The sequence below is a fragment of the Micromys minutus genome (assembly GCF_963924665.1).
Source record: "Micromys minutus genome assembly, chromosome: 26".
Taxonomy (NCBI): Eukaryota; Metazoa; Chordata; class Mammalia; order Rodentia; family Muridae; genus Micromys; species Micromys minutus.
The window spans coordinates 16,315,485-16,337,581 of record NC_137961.1 but is presented as its reverse complement, the minus strand read 5'-3'; the positions used below and the strand labels follow the sequence as shown (position 1 = coordinate 16,337,581).

The window sequence follows — 22,097 nt, the reverse complement described above, 5'->3', positions numbered from 1 at the left end:
ATTAAACTGCCAGTTTTAAGATGCAAGGACAAAGACCTTGCCTCCTTCATCTCTGATGTCCCCTAAGAAGAGCAGAATAAACAAAATGCAAAAGTGAACAGAAATTCAAACTCTATCATATAAACAAGGAAGTGTTCATATGCAAAAGTAAAAGGAGAAAAGTAAGGCAGGGACTGGCTGGCCTTAAAGAGCCTCAGGAAAGGGAAGTCAACACAGGTGTTCACACCTCAGTTTTTCCATCTTTAACTGTGTGTGTGTGTGTGTGTGTGTGAGAGAGAGAGAGTACAGGTACCCACAGGGGCCAGGAGAGAGCAGCAGATCCCTGAAGGCAGTTACAGGAGCTGCTAGCTACCCTGTGTGGGAGGCTAGGAACCAAACTCAGGTCGACTGGAAGAACAGTAATACTCTAAAGCATGGAACAAGCTCATAAGCCCATTTGGCTTACAATCCCTCTAAGGCTCTTATATCAGTTCTCAGAACCCAGGTCTCACCTCCATGTGACTAGGTAACTTGCAAAAACTGATTCTTTGGAGAAAGTAAACCAAAGAACTTAAGTCTAGGGAGGGACTGTGGAGGCAGAAAGCCGTGACAGGCAATAACGTGAACAGCTGAATACTGGCTTACTTTTCAGTGGGACGAAGTTCACGGATCACTGCCAGGAGCTTTACTAACACCTGCAGTTTTCCTGACTCATTCTCACAGAGCTGCAGAGGGTTGTAGTCAGCAGGGAACACAGTCAGCAAGCCTTGGCATAGATTCCTTTCTTCATTTCCATCACAACTTGAGCTAAACTCTTTACCCTGTTCAAATGTGAGTTAATACTTGTTCACGTTTATTGTTTTAATAAGTAAGGAGAAAAACTTAGTCTAAGACAACTGAGAAGTAAATCTCTGTAAGTCACAATTTCCATTTCCAGGTAGTACCATGCCCCCAGCACAGCTCCTGGGCTTTTCCAAAGCCCTGGCATCCCCATCAATACCCTCTCCTTTTCACTCTCTCCTCTACTCCTACTTTTTCTCTTGATTTGTAGGTGGCTCACATCATCTCCCAAGTGACAAACTGAAACAAGACAACAGTGTCCTGAGTCATAAATCTTATCGGTTTCTTCATGAAAAGCAATGGTGTCACCAATAGGCTAATAGAGAAATGTATCTTACAATACAGTTTGCTTATATAACTAGAATTTGTAGTAGGGGGATATGCTGGATATTGAACCCAGGGCCCCTAATTTCAACTCAAATTACTTTTATTCCAAAGTGCTTATAGGTACCTCTGAAATTCTTTCCAAAACTGCCTAGTTGACACCTAAATAGATGAGATGACAGCTCCTGTTCCGGTTGAATGGTCAGGACTGGCAAGCCTCTCTTCCTAGTTTACCAGAATTCTCTTCTTCCCTGCACTTTGTTAATCTACAAAGGCTTCTTCCTTTTCTGCTGTTATCTCAGTTCTATAAAGACCCGAGGGCCTAATGCAAATTTCATCTGCTAATTCAGAGCCCTTTCTTCTTTCAGAGTCCCACCCTAGAGACAAGGCTGGCCAGGAACTTTCTATGAAGTCTAAACTGGCCTTGGACTCAGAGATCACCAGTCTCCACTTTTTGAGTGCTGAAATTACAGGCATGAGCCAACACAACAGGCCAGGTTTTTTGTTTTTTTTAATGCACACTATATTCATCTTTCACTTTACTTAACTGAGTAATTAAGTACATTTTAAGCTCCTATTATATTCCTTTTTTAGTGTACTAGACAAATTCTGGGTACATAGTTCATTGTAATTTAGCTTTAAACAAGGAAAAAAAAATACTTAGGTAAAGTCACTTGATTAAATATCTGTAGAACTTGAAGAGTTTATATCAGGTTAGATCTACATAATACACCAATAATTTGAAGAAGTCTTGACACAGGATTTAGTCTAAATATTTGAATATGCTGTAAAGAACTATTTGGGGTGGACACACACATTCACATATACCACACACACATACACCACATACATATCAAACACACACACAGAGACAAGACAGACAGACAGACAGACAGACAGACAGACACACATACACACACACACACACACACACACACACACACACACACACACACACGGAAAGGGGCTCTGCAAAAACATTCTAAATTAAGTGATGTGTTCTGGGCCATCAATATTTCTTCCTTTTAAGGAAGAATTTTTGGCTTCTATCCTTCCTGGGCTTCATGCCCAAAGGGTTTAATTTTTACCACTGTATATAAAATCTGTTTCTTTAAAAGTTGCTTAATAAATTGTTAAAATCCAGCTTTCTGCAGTTACACGAAGCTCACTTCTATAATAAACTAAGTAAACAGGATTCACTGTAGGATAAACTTGGAGAATTCCATTACAGCACACCATTTTTTAAGTATAAAATTAATGATCTCATACATAAGTCAGCACCCACAGTTTTTGTTTGGGAAGGTTATTTGTGAACATATTTTGATTTTACTATTTAAATAGTTGAATAAAGGTTTTCCATGGTGAGCTGGAAATCTCCATCATTAGTGGTTATTGTGCGATTTCTGTAAGTAGGCATGGAAGAACTACTAGGTCCTTCCCACACATTCTTCCAGAACCGTCACAAAGACGTCATCATGAAGTAATTGTTAGCTCTGCATTCCAGATAAGACAAGCAGCGTTTACAGATACAGCTTAAGTACTAAATTTGCCAAACAAAATTCTCGTTAAAGAGTCAGAGCTGAGAATTGTGGTGCACACCTGTAATCCTGGCTGCTGGGAAGTAAAGCAATTAGAATCGGAGCCCAGAGTCAAGCTCAGCCCTAGGTAACACCAAGGCCAACCTGAGCTGCAGGGGATGCTCTGGGAGAAAAAGAATGACAGGTACAATATCACTTAAGGAACTGATACCCGTCCTAATCTCAAAAATCCTGAAGGTGCTGCAGACTGCCTTACTCATTAAATATGCAAACCGTTAGCTCAACCATGTCACCATTCAAATTCACAGCTATAGAAAGAACATAATTTGGGAAATACTCAAGAAGGAGACCATACATAAGTATCTAAGTCTCTCCTTGCTTTCCTTCCTTCCTTACTTCCTTCCTTCCTTCATTCATTCATTCATTCATTTTTCCCCTTTTCTGAGTTTTCCTGTGTAGTCCAGGCTGTCTTGGAACTCATTCTATAGACCAGGCTGGCCTAGAATTCAGAGTTTTGCCTGCCTCTGCCTCCCAAGTGTTGAGATTAAAGACGTGTGCCACAAAAATAGGGATGGAAGCTAAGAACAGCAGACTGAAGGCTGAAGCAGGAGATTCGTTAAAGAGCCAGGAACTTACTATTAGCCTGGGCAAAACAGCAAGAGCCCTTTTAACAAAGATCCAGAGACCGTAAGAGTATTTATTCCAGATAGTTGCATAGAGAATAAGACCAGAAAAGCACTTCATTCTAGGTATACAGAAAATACTTAAAACTATTGGTTAGTACTATTAGTAACAAAATGTGGTTTTGCTGGTTGGAAACTGTATGATTTTTATTTTTCTTTCTGTTCTGCAACAGAATCTTCCTCTGTGCCCAGGCTGACCTCAAGATCAAAGCAATCCTGCCTCAGCCTCCAACAGGCGAGTATTAGCGCCAACTCCACGCCAGTTGTCTATTTTCTTTTTGTGTATTTTCTAAATTTTCCAAATTTTCTGCAACAATCGTGTGTTATTTTATAAGAAGAAAAATAAATTACTTTAATGCTCAGTTCTGTATTTGTTAGTATCACAAAAAACCAAGTGAGAATATTAACATAAAATAGGAAGGGAGCGGCCATGGCAAATGTTGGAGAGAGTCTACGACAGAACCACACAGGAGGGCTCCCTCACAAACCCACTCCAGGGCCCGGCACGATCTGGCTTCGGGGCTCCCGAGCCACATGGCCCTCCCCTCAGACTTACCTTCACAGAGCCAAACAAGAGGCAAGGGTGATTACACAGCTTCTTTAGGGCTGCTATGCAGATGAGGTGAGCACTATTTTCCAACAGTCCTTGCAGACAGAACCGGACAGACTGAGAACTCAGCAGCTTTCGGTAAAGTTCAATCTGCAGTGCTCCTGGTCGGCAAAAGACTACGTTCTCAATCTTAGCGGGGAGATATTTATTGATGACTTCCTGAGTTCTTCTAAGAATAAAACGTCCAGTGAGGCTCGTGAGCTCAGCTGCTCTTCTCTCTCCTAACTCTCTCTCTTCCTACAGAAAAAAAAGCAGACTTTTAAAAGTAGTTATGTACAAAGATACCTGTAATTATGACTTAAATGAACATTAAATATTGTGGAATAATAATGTATCATTAACTCTTTCTATCAGATTTTAGGGGGAGCAAGGGGTGGCTTTTGAGACAACGTCCCAGTACAGTAGCTCAGGCTAGCCCGAGACTCAGCACGTTGAACAGCCTGCTCGAGTTTGCTCTTCCTGCCTCTGCCTCCAGAATGTTGAGATTACAGCGCACAGTACTACCAAGCCACGTGAGGCCCTTCTCAGCAGTGGGAATGAAATACAGGTACAGGGACAGAGAACCCACCCGCGGTATTTGGCAGTCTAACTCAATAGCGGAGTAGGTGCGGGACCCTGGGATCAACTCCTACCACAGAAGAAAACCAAAGCAAAACTCCATCACAACATTTTCAAATATATACTTTTTATTAATTTATATTTTATTAATTATATAATTTTATTAATCAAAATGCACACTAGGTATTTTTATCATATTCTCCCCCTACTCCTCCCACTAACTCCTCTCAGATGAACCCTAATTCCTCACCTACCAATTTCTTGTCCTTTAAAAAAACAAAAACCCATTGGTGATTTGAGTAAGAATGGCCCCTATAAGCTCATGTACTTAAATGTTTAGCTACCAGAAAGTAGCACTGTTTGAGAGGATTAGAAGGATCAGGAAGTATGTATAGTCTTGTTGAAGTTCTCTCTCTCTCTCTCTCTCTCTCTCTCTCTCTCTCTCTCTCTCCCTCCCTCCCTCTCTCCCTCTCCCTCCCTCCCTCCCTCTCTCTCTCTCCCTCCCTCCCTCCCTCCCTCTCCCTCCCTCCCTCTCTCCCTCCCTCCCTCCTTCCCTCCCTCTCTCCCTCCCTCTCTCCCTCCCTCTCTCCTTCCCTACCCTCCTCTCTCTGTCTGTGGATCAGGATGTAGCTCCAGCACCATGCCTGCCAGACCTGCCACCATGCTCCCTGACATAACAGACTAAATCTCTGAACTGTAAGCAGGCCTCCAAGTACATGTTTTCTTTTATAAGAACTGATTGTCGTGGTGTCTCTACACACGTCTTCACAACAATAAAAAGGGGCTTAAGTCAACCACCAACTCCAATTTGTGCTGCCCGAGCACTCATGGGAGTGGGTCATCTGCTGGGACACAGCGGACTGGCCAGGTGCCACAGCCTTAGAGAAGCCATCAACTGCCATTAGCTCCTCAGCTAGGGGTAGGGATGCACGGGCCCCTCCATAACGGACTGTTGACTGGCTTGGTCTTGAACAGAAACCAAGGCTGCTGTGAGTTGTGAGTCTGTTCGGGCAACAGTCCTTTCATGTCCGGAGGACACTGCTTTGCTCTGATCCTCCCTAGCCTCTGGTTCTCTCTTCTGCAACAGTCCCCAATCCTTGCCAGAAGGAGTCATGGTAGGAAGCCCCAAGCCCAGTTGTGTGCCAGTGCCGCCTGGATATATATGGGCTACACTAGCAGGTTCAGTGGGTTGTTTACAAAGGAAAATCATATATATCTCCTGTATAAAAAAAAACTCCTTATTTTTAAGAGTCTAATTTTTATTACAAATGTGATAGAAACTATAGTTCTGTACTGAACTATAAGAAATCTAATATAAAGTCTATTTTAATCAACCAAAATCAACTACGGCTGAGCTGGTGAGATGGCTCAGTAGGTAAAGAATGCTGACTCAGGGATAATAACCCCAGGAATCCATAATCCTCATGATGGAAACAACCAGCTCCTGAAAGTCGTCCCCCGACCACACACATGCCTGAGCATTCAAGCTACACACAAAAAAGATTTGAAAGAAATGGTGTCAAGCTACACAGTTTTGAGCAGTCTGTCTCGGTACAAATATGCAGTGAGGCCATCATTTGCAGTGAGAAGCACAATCTCAAACGACGACACTCCACGCAGAGAAGGATCTAGTAATTCTGGTTCATCTTTGTAGTTCTCCTTGTGTACCTGTGACCCACTTACAGTACTGAGAATGTCTTAGATAGGGCTGGGTGTGGTGACACTTGCCTTTGATCCCAGCTCTTAACAGAACAGACAGAGCAGATGGATCCATGAGTTAAAGGACAGCCTAGTCTAGATCATTAAGTGGCTAATATTATTTTTATACAATATACCATGAACACTTTCCACACAATTATGAAATATTCAGGTACTGTTTCTGATTCATGTAAAATACTTCTTAAAATATATGCTGACAAATTACCTTTAAATTTAATTTCCCTGGAACAAGATGTATCACTTGAGATGTTGCTCAGATTCTAGACTCCTTGTCACATATGCAAGAAGCCCTAGGTCTCAGCCACATAACACCCAACAAAGCTGTCTGTGGCACACCTGTAGCCCCTGCACTGGGGAAACGGGTGGATCAGTTCAAAGTCAGCCTGAGCTACAGACTATCTCCAAAACAAGCAAACAAACTAATAAAGTCAGCTCTGGAAGGGGGTGGTTTGTTTGTTTGGTGTGTGGGTGCACGAGACAGGATCTTACTATGCAGTTCTTGCTATCCTGAAATTCATCACGATGTACAACAGGCAGCTGGCCTTGAACTCATACCTGCTGTTGCTTGGTGTCTGCTACCCCTGCCCTGTGTGTGTGCATGCGAGTACGTGTGTATGCATGTGTGTGCATTTGTGCATGTGTCTTTATGCTAAATACAGTCATATTTTGCAGCCCAACCTCCCCTAGAACTTGCAGCAATCCTCTGGGATGGTTTTTAACAGTCAATGTTTTCCTTACAATTTTAGTCATGCCCTCTTTAGTGATATACAGAATGTTGTGCCTTAGATTTAATAAAATACAGTATATATAAATGAATACCAAAATTATAATTCTTCCAGACACACTACTCTCTAAAAAAGAACAAGTAATTGATACCTGGGAAGAAGAAGGCTCTCTTGACATAATGATGGGTTCCTCAAATATTTTCTTATAAGACGACAGAGACCCTAATATTCCTGGATTAACAAAATCAACCAATGCAAAAAACTCTTGCAAATCATTCTGAATTGGGGTACCTAAGGAGAGAGAACAGTGGTGAGAGGCTGAATTTCTCTTATAATCAAAGGTCTTGTAGAAACTTGTCCCTTCTTTCTGAGAGCATAAATACAAGCAAACACCTTACAACTAAAGAGGAACAGCCGAACCAAAGCTTAAAATCACGATCTTCACCTAAACCACTGCATCTGGTTTCATCAGAGTGGCTCAGCACAGGCTCTGGGGTCTGGGGTCTGGCTGCTCACGTTCTGAACCCTCCTCCTCCCTTGAGTAGCCTGAGAAAGATTTACAGCAGCTTATTGCCTGTGAGTCAGGGGTGTCAATCCACACAGCATACCTAAGTACTGGGAACCACAAGAAAAGTGTTGTTTAAGGCATGACTGTGGCTTTTTATTACAGCCACCCTGACAGACAACATACCTATTAGCTATCCAACTCTTAGCCTATAGTCAATACCAACTGAATACTTTCCATATCAATGAGCTAAAATATAGCAGGAAACAAAATCAAAATGTCTTCTACTATGACTGACTGAGTATAGATCCCATATGTAAGACTGCACATGCTCACATGCAACATGTACTTTCACAGAAGGTGAGCCATCACTTTCGGAGCACAAGGCCCTGTAATTAGGAAAAACAAGAATGGGTCCAAAGATCTAGGCCAGTTACAGAGAGCTGGTTAGCAAGGCCTTCTCCTCTCAATCAACTAAGCAAGGTGCACATGAGCGCAGAGACAAGAGCAGCAAGCACGGGACCAACACGGGACCAACACGGGTCCAACCCCTCTTCCGTCATAGCTATTAGCTTAGTATCTTTATGGGACTCCTGACCCTTGTGCCTGCTCTTAGGACTGTCCTCCTCCTCTTGATTGTTGCCATAACTCAATATGATGGCTTTGCTTCAGCCTTATTATATTATACTGTCAGGTGAGGCTGCTAGCTGGTAGAAGCCTATTCTTTTCTACTGAGGACAGAAAGTGCAGTGGGAGAGGATGAGTAGCTGGAGAGGAACCTGGAGTAGAGGGAGGAGAAATTATAATTAGGATATATTATAAAGTTCTATTGTCAATAAAAACCAAAAATGAAAGAACAAAATAAAGTAAATCCTAGGTTCAGTCCCTGGAACCACAAAATGATAGACACATATAGATGGATTGATTCAGACAATTCTGAAGACATTTAAAAAAAAAAAAAACTATGTATTTTTTTTTAATTTAAGATGTTAGTGCTAGTTTTTATCCAAATTTACAACTCTAGGAGCAAGTGACAAGAACAAAACAGTCTCAAGATGAACAAAGTAGGGCCACACAGGACAGTGGCAATACCCCCTGAAGCAAGTCACCAACAGAACATTCCTTCTAAACGACATTCCAGAACCCATTTTCTACTGAAGAAATCAAACTTAATCTGGAACACCGACTCGGAAGTCAGGCTCTTGTGAGGATCTGAATCACTCTCCATCCACCTGAGGAAGGAGCTTTGACTCTCTGGCTGCGGCTCTTTCCAAAGCCACCTTTTACACCCTCTCAGCTGCCCTCCCATCTTCTAGAGCTAATCTTTCCTGGTTTATGGCTGCAATACTGATCTCACACTAAATGGGGAGGAGGAATAATCATGTATTAAAGCCAAATTAAGTCATTTCCCCATTGTTTCTCAATCATTTCAAGATCCAAGGCTGATGGTGAAGTTGGAAGAATCCTCTCAGTTCCTCAATCAGCCAAAGCCATGGAAATCACCTAGACTCTACATTCCGGTTCTCCAACTTCCTGTTTCCTTTAAAAACGGAATTTTCCAAGTACTACACACCAGCTTCTCTACTGTCCACTTTTTATGTTATTATTACATAAAAACATTGGTTATCTACTAAACATTGGGCATCAGTATATATGATATTTGATGCCAAAATTCTTTTCATCTTTTTCATCTTTAATTAACATTTTTAAAGCTTTATTTATTTTATGTGAGTATACTGTCGCTGTCTTCAGACACACCACAAGAGGGCATCAGATTCTATTACACCATGTGGTTGCTGGGAATTGAACTCAGGACCTCTAGAAGAGCAGCCGGTGCTCTTAACTGCTGAGCCATCTCTCCAGCCCTAAAAAACAAGCCCAGAGAGATGGCTCAGCAGGGACCCACATGGTGGGAGAACAAAACAGACCCCTATAAGTTGTTCTCTGACCTCCAAAGCATGTGTATACCCACACATATACACACAAAGCAGAAATAAATAGGTAATTTAAAAAAATTTCTTAAACAAGGCTAGGTGTGCAAGACAGACATGTCTACCACATAACTGAATTAAATTTACAGGGATCAAGTCCTCTGGTCCTCACAACTCTGCCACATGATGCCATATCTCTATTTCACAGACAAGGAAACTGAAGTACCAAGAAGTCAAATTACTTTGGCAAGTGCGCACTTCGCCAAGCACACCCAGTTCAGCCTCATGCTTTACTATGCTACCATTAAACTTAGTCCTCAAACAGCAAAAGCAGGGCTGCAGAAGGGGCACAGGGATTTGAAGATAATCAATTAACACAGGTTTATTCATATGAACCCCCATGCCACCAGTTCTTTTTACGGTAAGCATCAGATTACAAACTGCAAAGGTTCATTAAGCAAAAATTCCATCCCCCAGAGTGACTACTAACCAGTCAGAATCACTCTCTTCTCACAAGAGAGGCTAGAAAGGGCTGTCGTTGTCTTAATACTACTGTTCTTCAAACGGTGCCCCTCATCACAGATCAGAAGACCAAATGCTATAGTCTTAATTTGATCTAGGGAACGAAGTAACATTTCATAACTGATGATAAGAACAGAATGAAATGTAGCACTGATAAATCCCTCGACTTTATGGTCCTAAGGAGAAAAAAATAATATTTAATAAACCATAAACAGAAACTTTATAATCAAATCTAAGCAACATACTTTGCCCTCCGGTACCCAACTATCAGAATCCATTAACCCTTTCTGTCTTGGCTCTGTCAGGCTGCATTAAAAAGGCTTGAACAACATCCATGACTTCTCACAGGGATGGGAAGCCTAAGACTGAAGACGGTCCCAGCCATGGATTCAGGTGTGTTCATTTTGTTCTTTTCCTTCCTTCTGAGCTCTCCTGGGTTTCTCTCCCCTACAACTGCATTAGATCCCAGGAACAAGGGGCCTGGCTGACAAATATCTTCAGTCAAAGGACAAAATTACACCACACACCCAGCAACAGAACCTCCTCAGCATCATCAAAGCCCCAAAGAGCTGACCGTAACATAATGTTCTCAGGTAATATGAACTAGACCACAGCCAGGCCAGTAAGACCTAGACTGTTAGCATAAAAAGCCTTCCCCTTCTCCCTGGTTTCACTGGAAAGTATGGCTCTCAGTAGAATGGGAAAGATCTGATCTCCCTTCCTTAATACCAACATACTAATCTCATCATAGGGCTCCATCCTTATGACTTTATCTAACCCCAATCACCTTCCAATGCCCTATCTCCTAAAGCATTACAAGCTCCTGAGTGACTTCCAATGGTTGACTTCTGGTATTTTGATTTGAAAATGGTAAAAAAAAAAAAAAAAGAAAGAAAGAAAGAAAAGAAAGATACCCATAAAGCCATTCTGTTTTCTCAGTATTCAGTAAAACAAATAAAATACTCAACATTGGTGATTATAGACGTCAGCAGTGTCTCTGCTGAGGCCCCCTCCCGAATACTGACTGTGAACTGCCTCACCATGGCATCCCAGCTGGGAAGTGCTGTCTACTGAGTCTACAACAAAGGGGCACCCATACTGTCCCCGACCCTCTCCGTGCCTCCTGCCTGTGAACCTCCTCATCCTCAAAAGTTATAAAGAGACTTCCTCTTCTGCCTCTCAGACTTTCTCTTCAGAGACACTGTCAAGCTGCCTTTCTGTACTGGGGACTGAACTCTCCTCAGAGTCATGCTGTTGCCTCTGTCTCTCTATCAAAGTCATTAACAACACTTCTAATAAACTCCTTAATCTCCAGCAATCCAACTCAGTGTCCTCTTGAATCATCTGCTCACATACAAAACCTGAGTTTTTCAAGGTGCAAGCTAATATTATTGTTTTAAGCATATTTAAGGTGAATTAGACTAAACTATAATGTACAGAATATTACATGAATTCATAACACACACACATTATGTATGTATGTAACAGGTTATGGTCTCATTATATAGCTGAGGTTGGCCTCAAATTCTGGGATTATAAACATGTGCCCAGATGCATGTCCAACTCATGATGGTACATTATCACACTCCAAGAAAATGAATACTTGCACAATGAGAGTCAGTCCCTGAACATATGATCTGAGGAATCAAAGGCCACCATACTGTAACAACTCAAAATCAAAATGCAGGTCAAAACTCCATGTCTATGCAAGGGACTTGTAGAATTCCATACACTCAAAAAGCTAAGGACTACACTAAGTTAAAAGGCTAGATATTTTAAGAATGTTTAGGACTTAAAACCTTTAAAACTCCCTTACCTGATCAACAGTGAAAATCTTGATCCTTTCACTTCCCAGCCATTTTTGAAATTCTTTCTTCCAATTATTCACCAAGCTTCCAGGGGTAACAATAAGTGTCTTCTTTATTACTGGCTTGCCACCATATGGTCCCTGACACTGGAGGGTCCAGATGAGCGAGATACACTGCAGTGTTTTTCCTAAGCCCATTTCATCAGCAAGAATAGCACCATATTTGCCAATTGCTCTGTTAGAAATAATTATAGTTTATTGAATCACAATGGGAAAATATTTCATGATATCATCAAGAACAAGAGCCTGGTAATAATGACCTTACAGACTAGTTTAGTGTTTCATCTGGCTGAAAACAATCTATCAATTTTCAGTCTTTAACACTTATAACCATTATGTATTATGAACTAATTATCAAAATATGAATCTGAAGTTAAAGACCTGAATATAAAACTTCTACTATTGTCATTTAGACATAGTTGAATACTAGAAATGAATTACAGTTCTGTATCTACATTGGGATAATTTAACTAAGCTATGTTTCTCATCACTAACATTTTGAACACTTATTAATCAATTCTACTGTATCAAAACAATTCAAAATACATTAAAACTTTAGACATCAAGACCTGAGCTAAAATTGTTTAAAATAAGCATATTTTACAATCAAAATTTATCACTCTCTGACAGACAATGGAGTCCTCAACCAAAATAGCACAGAAAATGTCTGATATCCTAAAATAATACAACTTAAAATGAAGTCATTAAGAATATTTTCAAAATCATAAATTTTATACTGCTTTATATTTTTAAGCTCTTAGAAGGCTATATAATATTTAAAAGTTACAACATCCAATGGAATTAAGGAATTACCAAAAACATAGTTTGTTAGCTTAATTGTATTTCTCTGTTTGAAATAGGAATAAGCAGGGTTTGAAGAGATGGCTTCAGCAGAAACACAGATTAAAACCTAAATTCAATCTCACAACCCACATAAAGAGCCAGGCATAGTGGGACACACTTGGAATCCCTATGCAGTAGAGACAGGGACAGGCAGATTCCCAGAGCACTGGCCAGCCAGTCTGCCAACTCAGCAAGTTGGGGTCACTAAGAGACCAAAACTCCAAAACAACAGCAAACAAAAAACCATGAAATGGACTTCCGGTGCCCATTTGCTAGGTACACAGTGCACGCACACACACAGGAACACACACGAAGATGTCACTTCCAGTCGGCTCTGTGCTAAAGCATCTCCTCAGAGAGGACGTCTGGAGAGAAGATGTACCATGCAGTTTAATATTCCTGGGTTCTCCTCAGCTGCCTCAGTTACCAACATGACTTCAGACTGCTGATGCTCGTGTGAGCCTCACACCAGAAGATGGTGCTTTCCAAAACAATACACTTTTGCAGCCGTGAGAAGCAAGCGTGGAACTAGATCTTTTGTTGAAGCCTATGTGAAAGTGGGGATCAGATGGAAAGACTTGATGAGGCTAGAAAAGTGTGTACAAAGTCCTGGGCTCAATATACTACATGAAAAAGTTTATATGTGTGTGTGTGTGTACGTGCACACACACCTTTAAACATAAATTACGTACCTCTTAGAAGCTAAATGGTTTAGAGAAAAAAGCCTTCAACTAAAAGCTGATCATTCCTACACTGTATCTAACACCACCTCTTACTGAGAAATAACTGAGAAAATAAATCTCCCTTTTTTTTACCCACCTCATCCACCAGCCCGCACCTAAATCTCTCAATTCTTATCGTTGTCTATAAAGTAAGCCTGGTATTTTCCCTACCTACCTTACAGAGTTTTTGTGAGGAATAAGTGAAGTACTATGGATAAAAAGACTAAACTAAATGGGTTGTGCAGGGCGGAGCTACTTCACACCAGGACATATAGCACATGGCTTAGACCAAGGCCCACTCTGGGATGCACACATTCAGTACCAACTGCCTTTCCCACCAAATGGCATCTGTGGCGCAGACCTGAAGCTGATGCTATCAGACTCTTCTCAAAGGAGCCAACTGTTACCATCTATTTTCCTACCTCATTCCCATCACACACTCGTAGAGGAAGATGATCCCATCTTTTTGATGTGGTCGGAGGTGATGTGCAAGGTGAGGATCTATCACCACATCCACAACAGGAAAGCAGTTCCTATTAAACATCCACTGGTGATTCTTGTCTGGTCGCGGCATAACAAGGGCATCTTAAAAATAAGGCAAAAGTATAAAGGTAATACCACTGTCAGCACAGCATCATCTCATTCCTGTTGTTCCTACACCATCGTGAACTGTGTGTGTATACACACTAGATGTGAACACACACCTGTAATTCTAGCACTCTAGAGGCAGAAGAAGGAAAAGAGGAAGTTCTAGGCCAAAAGGGGAGAAAGGGAAGGAACAGGAGAGCATGGTGGAAATAGAAGAGGAAGGAAGGGGGGGTGTCATAAACTTTGTGTGCTCTGCAGTGCTCAAGACGCTGAAATTCATTTCTGTCGAAGAAGAAATTCAGTTAGCACAGCATTTCACTGAGTACACAGGGCCATTCCCACTGGAACGCACAGTCAGAATTTTGACAAGATGCACTTGCCAGTGTTCAGATTCCCGTTCTGTGACGACTCCCCAAGCTCCAAAGTAAATGCAGCCTTTATTGTAAAGTCTGGACAAACTGACAGTGACCACCACTTCTATTAGCATTAGTCAGAACTGAAAATGGCAACTCTCCCTTTGACTTAACCACCATTACTGCTGAAGGTTAACAAGTACGTTCATGAATGTCAAATTCATGAGTTTTTACAAAGCAGCATAAATTAACCATCAAATGATAAGCTAATTTTTTTTTTTTTTTTTTTTTTTAGAAATAAGGTAACACAGCTTAAAGGATTCCCTAAAATATCCTCCAAAGACTAAAGGAAGAAAGATGACTGACAGTTGATAAATCTGAAGTTAATTAATCCAGCAAAACTTGGAGTATGTTTGCACATTGACAATGTGGTTAAAACTTAATTCAATCCAAAATATTAAGAAGAAAAAAGGAAGAATAAAGAGATGAGAAAGAATGAAAAAATATTCTAGTACACTGAATAAACATCTACTTCATGCACAGTCATGGAATGAGCACACAGTGCTGTTCACTGTTAGCAATGATCCATTCAACCCATCCCCCAACCAGACTCCTTCTTAAAATTGCTCCTTTATACTTGACCTCACTGTCAGCATACAGTCAGCAGTACATGCCTTCCACTATAGCTGAGAACTCCCCTCCTAATCTCAAAGGTTCAAATCAGAATGACAGCTGCATTACAAAAAAACTGACGGCCCTAGATATGGTAACAGAAACCCTACCAAAAACCTGAATGTACACCATGACCAAGAGCAACCTTGGGAGGAAAGGGTTATTGTACCTTTCAGCTTATAAATCCATCATTAGGGAAGCCAGACAGGAACTCAGGACAGAAGTTTGGAGGCAGGAACAGACGCAGAGACCATCAAGGAGTGCTGCTTACTGGCCTGCTCACCATGGCTTGCTCAGCCTGATTTCTCACAACATTCAGAAGCTCAGGCCAGAGGTGGCACTACCCACCCTGGCTAGGCCCGCCCATATCAATCATCAATTTATTTTAAAATGCACAGGGCTGGAGAGATGGCTTGGTGGTTAAGAGCGTTGACTGCTCTTCCATAGGTCCTGAGTTCAATTCCCAGCAACCACATGGTGACTCACAACCATCTGTATTGAGATCTGATGCCCTCTTCTGGTGCGTCTGAAGACAGCTACAGCGTACTACATTTAATTAATTAATTAATTAAAATGCACTAAAAACTTGCCCACAGGCCAATCGTAGAAGCATTTTCTTGGTTGTGCTTCCCTCTTCTCAGACAATTCCAGCTTATATCAAGTTAACTAGAACTAGTTAGCACATTGCCTAGTGCTCACAGAGAGACTTTGTGTCACCGAGGATGCAGCAATTCCAGACCACTTGTACCGCAAGGACCACGGGCAGTTCCTTCCACAGGAGTCCAGGCCCTCTTCTCCAATCAGTCCATGAGGAGTGAGAATTTGTGGTCTCCCGCAGGAAGGGAATACACTCCTTCCTGAACAGAAAGAACTGGCTGTAAGATGCATCATCATCCTTCAGTGACCCAAAAAGCTCTCAGGGAGGAGCTGAGACTGGACAGTGCAGACAGTAAGGTCAGGAAGGAAAAGCTACACAATTAACAATGAGATCAGCCTATGGTCCAAAAGGAAGGCTGGGATCCCAGGCATAGACCAACAGAAGCAGCAGGAGCCACTGGCAGGACTCGAGCTGAGAGGATAACATGCAACAGAAAGCATTCCTGAGGAAGCTCAAAGTATGCAAATGAGCCATAAAGCCTGTGACATTGGAAAATGAGTGTCCATCCTTTGTGTGGCTCTGCCACAGAGCTCCTAAACTCTCCGTGCTAGCTTCCTCCCCTCCTTGGAAATGTGCTATTTATTGATAAACTTTATGCTGTAGGTATGTGTCTGCTCGATGCTTTCTTCTGGGAACAAGAAACTGGAAATCCTCACAGATGCACAGCAACTACCAAGATCAGCACGTATCACTTATAAATCATGTAAACTCCCAACAGTATCTGACTTCATCTTTACCCCTTACGTGAAAGGGTGTATCTGAGCATAAGCGTGTATGTAGGTAGGTATGTGCATGCCATGGACAAGTCAGGTGATCAGACTTGGCAGCAGGTGCCTTTACCACTCATCCAGTTTCCAGACCCTTACCTGCAAGCTTTTGTTTAGTTTTTAGTTTTGAGACAAATCTCAATATATAGTGTAGACTGTCTTTCAACTCACTATGTAACTCAAGCTGACCTCAACCATTTGCAATTTTAAAACAAAAGTTAAACTTAATTCACATGTCATCAATCGTTAGACAGGAGCCAGGAGGTATTGGTGGCACCTAATCCCAGCACTCAGGAGGCAAAGGCAGGTGGATCTCTCTAAGTTTAAGGCCAGCCTGGTCTACAGAGTGAATTCCAGGACAGCCAAGGCTGTTCCACACAAAAACACTGTCTCAAAAAAAGAAAACAAAAAACATATATATATTTGATATATTTTATCAAATATATATATAAAAATATAAAGATATATATATATATATATATATATATATATCTTTAAGCAATGAAAGCAGAAAGTTGGATTATCTTTAACCCTTTAAAGTCTTACTGGGCGTGTGTGGGTCATGGCGTGGTGTGCAGTTTTGCCCGTCTTTCCATCCCTTGCCCTGTGCTTGAGCTGGCTGACACACACTTTTGAAAGGGTTAGAAAAGCATTTCCTGGCAGCCTGGGGACTCGAGACAGCAGGACTTCTACTTCCATACTGGAAACATTTGCCACTGTTGAAGTCATCAGAAGAGATGGGACCCAGGATTTCTATCTCTTTCCCCCCAATCATCAATGTTTGGCCTTCTTCTACATTTTCAAGCTCTTTGAATTTATATCCAATGCCTTTAAGAAAAAACAAAGAAACAAATTAATTGTACTGACATTCTAAGAAAAACTTACTAATAAAAGTTTCCTTTCCATGACTACAAAATATATATTATACTTTGCATATAAATTACATATATATATTTCATCAGCCAAAAACACAAATTATCATTCTGATTTTACAAAAAAGTTAAGAGCCAGGAAATAGCTCAGCATGCTATGTGAACAAGCCTAATGATTCAAGTTTAGTTCTCAGAATTAAAAAGCCAAATGTTCTTTTAATGCAGTAGTGTAATAATCTCAGCACTTTTTATAAAAGCATATATATACATATATGTATGTATGTATATAAACAATATATACACCTACATAGGTGCTGGAAAGTCAACTTGGGTCCAAGGGAAGAACAATATAATATATATTCTTAACTACAAAATACTCTCACACCCATTTCCCAGCATTCTTATGGTAAGATGAAAAATTTGGAACAGAAAAATTGCTTGAAACTCCCAAAAGTTGTCTTCTTACCTCCCTCCACACATATGCACACCACTACACTGAGCTCCCATCCCACCCCACTCCTACTCCACCTCTGCCATCCCCCAGCCCTGCTATGAGGCATGGTGGGCAGAAGCCACCCAGAGGCCCCGGGTGCCACTGGGATGGGCGAGTGGAGAGATGGAAGGAAACAGAAGCAAATGCTGTGTGCACAATGAAGACAGAAAGGTCCGTGGCCTTACGGCAGCAGGGGTACTGCCTGTGTTCCCAAAGGTCAGGCAGGCGACTGTGGCCAAGCTGATGTCAGAGGGCTGAGCAGCTGGCCCTGCCGCCCTGCTTGCTGCACTGGAAGATCAGGCTCCATCACTTCAGCTGCAGGAATTCACACGTCCAACTATCAGTTCCACTGCCCTCTCCTTACTAAGCTATACATTATAGTTACCTCTGAATCTTTATTCCTAGCATAGTAGTTGGCATAGAAGCTGAAAATTAAACTATAAACTACATTTTTATTAGGACACGCTACCCTGAAACACTGTTGCTCTCCAACCTCACTGTGTGGATGTAGTCAGGCCCAACCCCCCGTCTCCCTACTCTGAAAGTGGACGGCACAGAGCAACTAGTGATGGCAGCTCCTAACAATCTCAGTCACTGAACAGTGGGGGCGGGGACGGCCAAGACAAACTCCTCCATCACATCAGAGCGCTAAGACAGCTACAGCTGCAAGGCTCCTTTCAGAGAAAATTAAAGCCTCGGACAGAATTTACCCTGAGGAAGTAACATAGCTCATAAGAGTATTAGGTTCACTATTATGAAAAACATTATATATCATATAAAGTCGAGACACAACATTCAATTAAATAACACCCCGAGCTGACCTTATAAAGCCCAATTGTGTTTCAATTGTACAACAACAAAAAGATACTAATATTTTTGACCAAATCATAAATATGGGTAATATATAAGCACAATACCTCTTCCAATATCTTTTCCTTCCAAGTCTTTCAATGTGAAGGACCTTCCTTTTACAATAAGAATAGCATCGCCTTCCCATTTTTTGTGTTTCTTCTTTGAAGCTTTACACCAAACAACACTGAAATATTTAAACAAGGTACTAGATTCTTCTTCTTGTGCCTTGGAGTCTCTGATTTCTTTAGAGGCTGAGTGAACAGAAATAAAAAGTAAATTGAAAACATCATTATCGAGGATGAGTAATTTCTAAGTATCAAGTTCATTCAAACAAAAGTAAATCGGCACTCCAATACGACGGCATGAGTTCCACCAGCAATCCAAAATGCTGGCGGTAGGGACAAGAGGATCTGTTTAAGGTTAAACCTATGCTGTGTGAAGAGTCTGTCTATAACAACAACAGTAATGACTGTATGCACAAGAAAGTCAGAGTGCATTAAAGAAAATAAAAGTCTCTGTGGGTCAGTGGGATGGGTCAGTGAGTAAAGGCACCAGACAATCAGTTTGGTCCCAGGACCCCACATGGTAGGAGACAATCAACTCTCCCACAAATTGTCATCTGATCGCCAATGACAAATGCCTCCGACACACAGAAAAATAAGACTGTAAACAAAAGAACCAGTAAAGGGTATTTGACATGTCCAAATGCTAGGTGCAAGCATTACCATGAGTATAATGAATGTAATGTTTGTCAGCCATGAGCTATATACATTCAGATGAAACAGTGTAACACAGCATCGTAAAAACTATGGGACCTTAGAAATTAAAGCTATTATTCCAACGTCTAGACATAGAGAAATACATAAAACTATGTTGTAATGACTGATTTAATTAACAAGCTTGCAGAGTTTTTTTTTTTTTTTCAGATTAAGAAAGTTTGGTTTTTTTCCCTTCATTTATTTTTCTTTGATAAATCTGTACAGATTATGTTGCACAACTTAAACACTGTGTGTTGACTGGCACATCCTCCATCTCCCACCCCACTCCCTCCCGGGTGGCTGCCGTACTCTGCTCAACATTTGTAAATATTAGATGTAAGTGAAACCACACAGTGGCTGCCTGTTCCGCTTGCACGATGCCCTTAGCATCCTATGCGGCCACAAATGACAGGACTTGTTTTTCAAGAGAGAGTTTCTCTGTATAACCCTAGGTGTTAGAACTTATTTTGTAGACCAGGCTGGCCTTAAACTCTCAAGAGATCTGCCTGCTTCTATCTCCCAAGTGCCGGGATTAAAGGTATGGACCGCCACCACCTGGCATGTCCATCGTTTCTAACTAATAGGATTTTGCTAACTCAAAATTTGTGCAACTAAATTCTGTCGGCACTGTATTAATCCAGCAATCTTTAGTTTAAAAACAATTTTTAGTTTTAAAATAAATTAGGTCGTAACTGGCTAGGCATGGTGGCTCGTGGGATAGCATAATAGTGAGTTCCAGGCCAGCCTGGACTATATAGTGAAGATCTTGCTTTAAAAAGACATCTGAACATGCATTTATTATTTTTGGGTTTTTTTTATTATCAGACAATTTTAAGGTTTGTAAAACGAAGAATATCTTGGTCTCTCTGTGAACTATTAAAAAAAAAAAAAAAAAAAAAAAAAAAAAAGAACATTTACTGCTCGTGCCAGTGTGATTCCCAGAACCCACACTGGGGGCTCAGAGTTGTCTGTGCTCTACTCCAGGAGGTCTGATGCCCTTTTTTGGTCTTTAGTAGCACCAGGTATTCATGGTACACAGACTAACATGTAGGCAAAACACCCATAAACATAATTTTTTAAAATGTGGAGTGTGGCTGTTTTCACATAATCCCCACCAGTAGCAGTCACTATGCACTGAGCAAACGCACTGCATCTTTAAAATCTGTTCTGTTAATATTACCCAGGGGCAAAAGCAGAATTTCCCTTTAAACGTTTCAATGCCGCCCAAATCGAGAGGGCTACCTTATCAAATGACTGGAAACTCGGGCTTGGCAGCAAGGGTCTGGGAGGCTGAGGGAGGAGTGGCACAGCTAAAGACCAGCTTGAGCTGTGCACCAAGGTCTGGGCAGCCAGGTCACATAATTAGACTTTGTCTCTAGAAAAAAAAAAGCTTGAAATAGAGTAAATATTCTGAAATAAATTATTTTTATGTCCAATGCTCTCGCTCCCTAGAAAGGACAATTCAATTCTGTAAGCTCAGACTTTATAATTAATTTTAAAACCAAGACTCTCAGATTCAGCTGTGTACCCTTTCTTCTGTGGAGCACAGGTGCCCAAGGACAAGCTGGCCAGACAGACAGAGCTTGCTCTGAGACAGCAAGCTCTGAGTCCAGTGAACCACCCTGCCTCAGGATTTAAGTAGATTGCAATGAGGGAACACACCCAGTATCATCCTTGGGATTCCAGAGCTCACGGGCACACGTGCCCACACACACAGGAAGATGCAAACTTATACCATTACACATGGAAAAAAAGTTACTTTAAAACCTAACTCAGCTGTGTGTGCGCACAGGTGCACGTGGACACATATAATGTTTAAAATGCAACTTGGCGCATAGAAAATGAACCTGAAATTTTGACTACCACAATCAATCCTTCTGTCACTGAAACCCCTCATAAGTCAGGAAAGGGAAAAGATGAGGGACTCCAAAGAATGAATGAAGACCACTGGGAAGAGCAGCAAGGGATACGACCCCCTGTATGACAGAAAATATTGATTTACCATTTCCCTCACTATGCTCCCTCAAATTCCACTAGAATAGTAATTTTTTTGTTTCTGAAATCCATTCTAGTTCTTCTAAGACTCTGGAACATACTTCCCAAATCAATACCAAAAACAAACAAACAAACAAAAAAAAGGTAACAAGAGACTTAAGGGTCTTTCAGCAAGAATAAAAGGGTAAAAGCAAGTCTTAAGGAAAATAAGGTAACTTCTAATCAACAGTGGCATCTCATCTCTTTTTCTTTGAGACACTATATACTCTCTGTATATTTGGTTGACCTGAAACTTGATACCCAGAACTCACAGCGGCCCACCTGAGTGCTGAATTTAAAGGTGTATGCTATCACACCCACCTTTGGCATTTCTTACTATCAGCAATGATTCCTAAGAATGGGATGACCTAAATATTTATCTTTAAGCACAAGCCTCTAACATTCTTTTCTGTTTTAATAATTCTAGAGCTGGAGAGATGCTCAGTGATTAAGAGCATTGACTGCTCTTCCAGAGGTCCTGAGTTCAAATCCCAGCAACCACATGGTAGCTCACAACCATCTGTAATGAGATCTGATACCCTCTTCTGGTGTATCTGAGGACAGCTACAGTGTACTTATATGTAATAAATAAATCTTTAAAAAAACAATTCTAAATATTCAAGTTGTTTTCAAGAGAGTACATGAAATTTAAAGTGTCTTATATATAATCAATTCCAAAACTAA

At 41.1% G+C, this 22,097-nt stretch overlaps 1 protein-coding gene across 2 annotated transcripts in view; it reads right to left on the bottom strand.

Annotated features, from left to right (window-relative positions):
* RAD54B (RAD54 homolog B) overlaps positions 1–22,097 on the bottom strand; it is a gene marked incomplete at both ends in the record, with an annotated part of 50,656 nt that overhangs the window by 5,321 nt on the left and 23,238 nt on the right. Inside the window, 8 exons of one of the 2 annotated variants that reach the window (XM_080938532.1) lie at positions 625–800; positions 3,921–4,211; positions 7,128–7,267; positions 9,903–10,110; positions 11,751–11,976; positions 13,789–13,951; positions 16,951–17,232; positions 18,687–18,872. In XM_080938532.1, coding sequence (XP_080794658.1) covers positions 625–800; positions 3,921–4,211; positions 7,128–7,267; positions 9,903–10,110; positions 11,751–11,976; positions 13,789–13,951; positions 16,951–17,232; positions 18,687–18,872 — 1,672 coding nt within the window. Of the gene's footprint in view, positions 1–624; positions 801–3,920; positions 4,212–7,127; positions 7,268–9,902; positions 10,111–11,750; positions 11,977–13,788; positions 13,952–16,950; positions 17,233–18,686; positions 18,877–22,097 lie in introns of both variants that reach the window. The other variant, XM_080938531.1, reaches the window with a different exon arrangement.